The sequence below is a fragment of the Oryza glaberrima genome, chromosome 2 (assembly GCF_000147395.1).
Source record: "Oryza glaberrima chromosome 2, OglaRS2, whole genome shotgun sequence".
NCBI classification, from domain to species: domain Eukaryota; kingdom Viridiplantae; phylum Streptophyta; class Magnoliopsida; order Poales; family Poaceae; genus Oryza; species Oryza glaberrima.
In genome coordinates this window covers 8,507,329-8,514,542 of record NC_068327.1, presented here as the reverse complement: position 1 = coordinate 8,514,542, position 7,214 = coordinate 8,507,329, and the positions used below count along the sequence as shown (strand labels likewise).

Here is a 7,214-nt window from a genome sequence, read left to right as displayed (position 1 = left end):
GCTCAATCAAATCAACCATGCCAAGGTTGGAGAGAGATCTCATCCAGAAGTTGTTGCTAGCTTCTTGGAATGATTTTTCTTCAGCTTCATCGATCGCTTTAGTTCGTTTTTGATCCGTGGATCAAATTAGTTCGCTCTTTGGAAAAATTCGTCGAAACAGTTTTAAATTTTGCTAGACAAATGCATGTCGTCGTCGTCGTCGTCGCTCGTTTACCTGTAATTAGCTTGGAGTTGGGGTTGTTTGATTGACCTCATGGAACCATGCAAAAGTTACTCATGTTTAAGGGGAGTTAATTAAATGTACATCATTGGTCGTGACATTGCTTAATTGCCGTTGGTTTGTTTCTTAATTTGCTTCTCTATTTTTAAAGTTTTCGGTAATTTAGTTAATTAGTTCATGTATGGAAGTTAAATAGGATTGAACAAGAGCTTTTTATAGGGGGACAGACATTTTTTAAGGGCACACATTTTTTCCCCTTACCTCCTGTGCTTAGACATTTACTGAAAATTTTGCACAAGAATTCTCTGTACTCTATTCTTGCATGTTTGTAGAGTAATCTTTCATGTATTAATCTATCTTGTTGATTTTTTTTGAATTTTTTTATAATCATTTGAATGACATGCCAACAACAACGAGGGGATCTCCTCTTGACAGTAGAATTGTTCCTCTATTTGAAGAGCTAGAGATTAAAAGGCAAATAGTAAGATTTTGGAAAAAAGAAAATCAGGTGTTTGTCGTCTCTTGGTACTAAACTATTGATGAGTAGTGGTCGGCGTACTAGTTCATGGTCCGCGTGTTCGGCAGCGGGGTTGAGAGCAGTGATCACACTAATCTCACTGATGAACAAAGAGCAAATTACCCAAATTCAGGCCTCCCCTAAGATATCGATCCTATTCATGCTCAGATATATTGTTGTGGAATGGATGAGTGTTACAACTTAGCCATTTCATGATTGTGCGAGTGTGTTGTACTTTCCTGTCTTTCTCCCTCTTAGGGGGTGTTGTGTGCCCCCTTATATACATATGGAGGGCGTGAGAGCATATGCCACAATGCCAGCAGCCACCCATGCCACTTTTGCCTATACTACCATGTCCTTTGTCATGGTGTACCCATGGGTTCCCGATTCATCGATCGGGCCATGTCAAATGGCACACATGCTTTATATGATCTTACGAAACCTGGGTAGGTGATGATGGTTGGGTTAGGTGTGTTAGATGGACCAAATCGCTTGCATTCAATAGGGAATGACTCCGTGGTAAACATAGGCATTTAATGTGGAATGACGGGGTACGCTAGCATATACTATGCCCACCCATCCTCCTTAACTAGGAGGCCATCGAGAATAGTCACGCTATTGGAGAGGTGGCCGCGAGACTGTGCGGGGGCCCACTCTACTCGGTGGTTGCTCCGCTACCTTGCTTGGCTGTCTCTATCGACCACTTCTAGCTAGTTTTGGTCGCTATTGTAGTTGTGGTTACGAACTCATGAGCCTCTAGAGTGATCATCTCTTGGTTGGGCCCACTACCACGCAGACCACACTATTTGTTGGTTCCTATGATAAGGGTGTAAATCATGCCCTCCAAGATAACCAGGAGGTGCACATGGTACCTCGTACCCGTGGCACTGATATAATTCATTTTTGAAGTGCAAATTTGGACCGTTTGGAAGGAGCTGAAGATTCTTGGAGTGATCACAGCTCCCAAAAGCCCTCCAAAGGAGGCCTTGAATATAGATGTATTGCCAGATCTTCTGAAATTGGACAATGGTAAAATGGTATAAAAAACCTAGAGGGAAGAATTGTGCCCTTGTTTGATGAAGAAAGTAGGATATCATTTTTGAGCTTTGTCATGTGTGTCCATGGAGAATATTTTTGTGCTTTAGACATTTTTGTGCTTGAACATTTTTGTGCTTCTCCATGGACACACATTTTTTGTCTTGCGGCAATGTCAGGCTTCTCTACCCACAGGGTGCTGACATCCCCTTACTTGGCTTGCAAGCTTTGGGAAAAGGAGATGAAGCAACAGAACATTGGTGTTGGACAACAGAGAAGCTCAAAAGCCTGGTAGAGTGTAGCACGAGTGGATTGGTAATGGGATAAAGTCCATTTTTACTCCCTCATCTATTAGTCGAAATCTAATTCATATCCCTCAACCACAAGAGATATAATGGCTCCCTTAACTATCAAGACTGGCTCATTTTTTACTCTTCAAGCAGTTTGGACAGTGGTTTTGTCCTACATTGCACTTACGTGCCCCATTAACGGTCAGCAACTAAAAATAAAAGATATAGAGGCCCCACATGTCAATCTCTCAAGGGAAAATATTAAAGTAAAACAGGACCTATGTGTCATCCTAAAGAGCTCTTCTTACTTCTCTCTCCCCTTCCCCCCCTCCCCAACAACCCCTCTCTCTGTTGTCCAGGAGCTTTGGAGATGGAGCAGAGGGAGGTGGTGCGCTAGAGGAGGGGGGCCTACTGTGGGCAATGAAGAGGTCCCTGGATGCGGCATGCATTGGGAGGTGTCAGAGGTGGTCAAAGGTCGTGTCGTTGTAGTAGAGATTCGAGTATCTGGGGGTGAAGGCGGAGGTCTCCTGATGCTCAGGCCGGTAGCGGGCAGGGAGGGGCAAAGTGACATGGAGAGCCCCATTCCCTCGATGATGGCAGAGTCCTAGGGTCTAGACGGTAGCCACCACGCACTTGGCGCATCAAGGGTGAAAGAGGTGACAACGAAGAACTAGAAGAGCATCAAGCCCCCGTGGAGCCCTCCCAAAGTGGTAGCGGAGACAGCGGTAGGGGTGGTCCCTTGGTGACGGCGGAGGCTGGTAGCAGATCGAGCAATACTCCACGAAATCTAGCTGCCCCTGACATGGCAGCAAGGAAGGGGATGTCAGCACCCTGTGGGTAGAGAAGCCTGACATTGCCGCAGAGACACACACCTTGTGGTAGGTGGATCCGGAGGTCAGGGAGGATAGGTGCTCTTGTCACACACGCTTGGCGAGTAGCCTTGCGTGTAGCTACTACAGGCATGATGGCTAGGTCGGTGTTGTGGATCCGCTTTCTCAAGGACACCATGAAGAGGAAGGAGGGAGAACGGGGAGTGAACGCCTTCACCCACCGCATACGGCTCGCTTTCATGGCCCCAACGGATGTGTGATGTCCTTGCTTGTGATGAGGGCGATTGGGAGTAGGGTTTACTTTTTAAGTTTAGTTGATTTGATCGGAGGTCACCGATATACCAAAATTTCGATCCGAAATTTCTGAAATTTTGAACAAAATTTAGTTAAGTTTGAACAAATATTACCAAAATTCACGAAAAATTAAAAAAACTTAGCCGAAATAATATCGTATCGGAGGGGTCCGAAATGACAAAAATTTCCGAAATTTCCAACCCTGATTGGGAGTGTGCCTCCTCCTCTCACCACTACCACCACCGTCGGTACTCTTCGCTGCTACTGTCGTAGATAATCATGTTGTTTCCTCCATCTAATGCTGATGATGTGGGTGATGCAACGAAGACCACACCCACCATTTTTTTAATCTTTGTCCGAATTTAGTTGCCACGTAAGCACCATGTTAGCATGGGGGACCAAGTCAATATGCCGCGTAGGATAAAACCACTTTCAAAATTGCTCAGGGTGGCAAAATAAGCCAGTTTGAACAGTTAAAGACTTAAAGGTGACAATGTACATGGTTTTAAGGTTAACATATATGAATTAAATTGAGATCATAATGAGGGAGCCAAAATGAACCTTTCCATTGCTAACGATATTTACTGGATGCAGTACGACGAAGGGCATATACATGTGGATTATCTCTCTTTCTCTCGCGATCATGCTAGCGAGATTCATTGAAGTACTTGGGAAGATCATGTTTTTTTAATATAGCTGAATGATTTATTATAACTATTTGAGAGTATAGACGAATAAAATCGATGGAGAATTGAAAATGTCTTTGTAGCTTGCGCCGCAGCGGCATATGGCAGTGGTGCGGCGAAACGTGTAGCCCACAGTATACTTTTTTCAGCTAAAACAGAATATTGTACCTCCCTTCTCTTCTGCTTCTAGTTGAATCGTCTCCCTTGACCGTAAAACCATGTATAATATCTCCCTCATCCTCGAAAACCCCCAAACCAACTCCTTTGCTGGTTTTGGAGATGATTCTGACGAACGTAGAGCCCATGTTAGTGAGCCGGAAATGGACTATGGCTAACGTACTGGCCACGTTACTTTTGGGCCGATACGTACTGTTTCTTACGCAAGGGCCATAGTAGTTTGGGCCAGAACAGAACAGTGACTGACGTTCGGCCCATATTAATTTGGGGCCTAGTGCGGACGCTCGGGCCACGAGCAAAACCCACATGAAAGCAAGCCCAGCCCGGATGGAGTTGGGCGACGGACATGTGGGCCATGTCTTCCTGACTGTGAAGTGTAACTGGAACAAGGCGAACCTCATGGCCAGTGGCGAGTCACTGTATCACTCGATTATTCCTCCTAATTAGAATCAGCCTTGCGCATTTTTTGAGGGTCAAATTGCCCTTGCACTTATCTTCAAGAAGGCGTGCCTGCCGTTCTTTTTTTTTTCTTTAGCAATCACGGAGTCCAAACATAGACGCTATACACCCACCCTATGAATATGTACACGCACATCCTCCCTTTATAAATACATTCAAAAAAACTGAGCTAGCATATTTTAAAATTAATGAAATTAACATGGTGACTCGTTTTTCTTTTTTTTTTGATAAATACATCACCTATCATAAAAAATAAATAGTCATAAATACGAGTATCGGTGTCAAAGTTTAGGATTTGGAAGCCAGTTGAACAAATTTCACCACAGTTAATCTACGCTAGCTTACTCCGCGCGTGCGTGCCGTTCTGTTCATACGCGCTTCCAAGGAGCACATGACAAGCTTATAGATGACAAGCTTAGTAATTCAAGATGAACAAACTTGAATTGAAACATTCGGAAAGAAGTTCATACGGCATTCAGACTGTGTCTGTATACACATGCTTATAGAACAGTAGGCCAGTAGCTAGCAGAACTCCGATATTAACCTTATCAAACTGAAACTAGTACTAATAATTTGACAAAACTAGAAGAGAAAAAAAAACAAGAATTCACCTGCTTAATTAATCAAGAAGCAGATACTACATTACATATAGCTAAAAAATTTCTACATAGAAAACTTGAGAAGATCTGCAGCTTCCAACCCGAGGTAATGGTGGAACGGCAACCTCTGCAACGACGAGGCGGCGTCCATGGCCATCTGCTGCTGCTGCTGATGCGCTCCGGCGACCTTGCCATGGAAGAGCTGGTCGAGGTTCTGGTGCGACGCCAGGAGCTTGTCAAGGATCGACCAGTCGGCGGCGGCGCCGAAGCGGCCGCCGTCGACGCCGCCGCCGCTCATCAGCAGCATCTCGCCACCGGATGTCGCTGCCATCTTCATCGTCATCATGTTCTGCGAGCCGCAGCCGGCGGCGTCGAGCGGGTTCATGGAGGCGAACGCGACATGGCCGCCGCCGCCGCCGCCGCACGGCGCCGCGTCGGCGCTGGCGAGCTGCGGGAGGTGCATGGAGGCGTCGAACGCCGGGACGACGAAGCCGCCGCCATGGGCGCCGTGCGCGACGAGCTGCTCTTGGAGGAGCACGTGCTTCTGGTCGACCGGCGACGACGACATGCCCGCGCCGTGGAGCAGCTGGTACCGGAGCTCGTCCTCGTCGGCCGCCGCCGCCATGTCCGGCTGGTCGAAGCCCCTCTGATGGATGCTCTTCTTCTTGAATACCCTACACACCACCCATCCTTCCTCCTGCACGCATCCAATGCAACATTCCAAGAAACCGCCATTAATCAGAGCTCAACTCTACTTGATCTAAACTATCTAGCTTGAAATCGATTAGAATGGTGATGGTGCTTACCGGGACGTCGACATTGTCGTCGTCGAGGCGGTACTCGTGCATGATCCAGTCGGTCTTCTTGCCGTGCGGGGCCCTTCCGGTGTAGAACACCAGCGTCTTCCTCAGGCCAATCCTCGTGCCGCCGCCGCTGCCGAGGAAGATGGCCTTGTCACGGCCGGTGGCCTTCCAGAAGCCGGCCGCCGTGGCGCGGTTGGTCCTCGTCCCCGTCGGGTACTTCTTGTCCTTGTGGCTGAAGAAGTACCACTCCTCCTGCGGCCCCGTCCCAATCCTGCATCGATCTGCATCAATGCAACCATATATATGTTAATCAATATATTCATAAAGTTAAATTTAAAATCGTTAGGTGATTTTGTGAAAAAATTAAGCACCAACACAACATATACATTTGTAAGTTTGTTCATTTTCTAAAGAAGTGCTAGTTAATTAATTAGCAAGCATATGTGTTTATACCTTTGAGATCCCAAGGCTCAAGCTTGTTGAGGTCAATCTCCCTGATGACGTCGAGATCTATGGCCTCATAAGCAACCTTCTTCCTCAGGTAGTAGTAGAGCAATTCCTCGTCCGTCGGATGGAACCGGAAACCCGGTGGCACGGCCAGCGGCGCGCCATTAGGATGCATTTTTTTTTTCACTCTGAGAAATACCCACAAATTCACAATGCATCAGAAAACTCATGAATTTAGCAAGTTTACTTAACCTTAATTCAGTAAAGAAACTTACAAGTCCTTATATAAGTTTCTAACTGGACAGGATAAAGTGTATATGCTTGCAAATCTATACCTTGGAAAGGCACACAAACAGCTTCTTTTGCTTGGTTTTGCTCAGCTTGGAAGCTACAGGTAGCTAAGCTAGAGACAGGAAAGAAAGCCAAGATGGGAGTGAAAGGTTGTGTTTGTGATGTTGCACACAAGAGAAAGGAGATGATGTAGTTTGTGTTATATAAAGGAGAGCTTGGGGAGACCAGCAGAGATAGCTAGGGTTTGGGAACTTGAGATGATCTGATTTGAGATGCTCACCCAAAGGACATGACATGGGGTTATATAAAGTAGTACTATGGCATGTAGGGAGAGTGATGGAGATTAGCTGTTGTGAATAATGATTTGATTTGTGCATGGTCAGTCAGTGACAGTGTGTTTGCATTGGTCATGGCCGGTTTTGGAAGGACTAAAGGAAAGGAGGAGCGTTGTCTTTGGACCAGGGGACGCACCGGCCACAAAAATGGCCTCATAAGGAGCAATGACATGTCTCCATCTGCAAATAGTGATGATCTTTTTTTGCATATATGCCCTCTCTAGAGATCAT

At 46.1% G+C, this 7,214-nt stretch overlaps 1 protein-coding gene across 1 annotated transcript; it reads right to left on the bottom strand.

Annotated features, from left to right (window-relative positions):
• Window positions 1–5,126: 5,126 nt before the first annotated feature.
• On the bottom strand, window positions 5,127–6,899 carry LOC127764074 (NAC domain-containing protein 76-like). Its single transcript, XM_052288898.1, has 4 exons — window positions 6,693–6,899; window positions 6,364–6,545; window positions 5,914–6,191; window positions 5,127–5,804 (listed from the first exon to the last, which is right to left on the bottom strand). The coding sequence occupies exons 2-4, from the start codon at window positions 6,530–6,532 to the stop codon at window positions 5,172–5,174; spliced, it is 1,080 nt and encodes a 359-aa protein (XP_052144858.1). The 5' UTR covers window positions 6,533–6,545; window positions 6,693–6,899; the 3' UTR covers window positions 5,127–5,171.
• Between the last annotated feature and the right edge of the window lie 315 nt (window positions 6,900–7,214).

Bases quoted from the DNA above. Each gene is read 5' to 3' on its own strand.
- LOC127764074 (XM_052288898.1), bottom strand. From the start codon at position 6,532: ATGCATCCTAATGGCGCGCCGCTGGCCGTGCCACCGGGTTTCCGGTTC. The intron at 6,192-6,363 runs GTATAAACACAT...GCATTGATGCAG, and splicing joins TGAGCCTTGGGATCTCAAAG to ATCGATGCAGGATTGGGACG. The intron at 5,805-5,913 runs GTAAGCACCATC...GGATGCGTGCAG, and splicing joins ACGACAATGTCGACGTCCCG to GAGGAAGGATGGGTGGTGTG.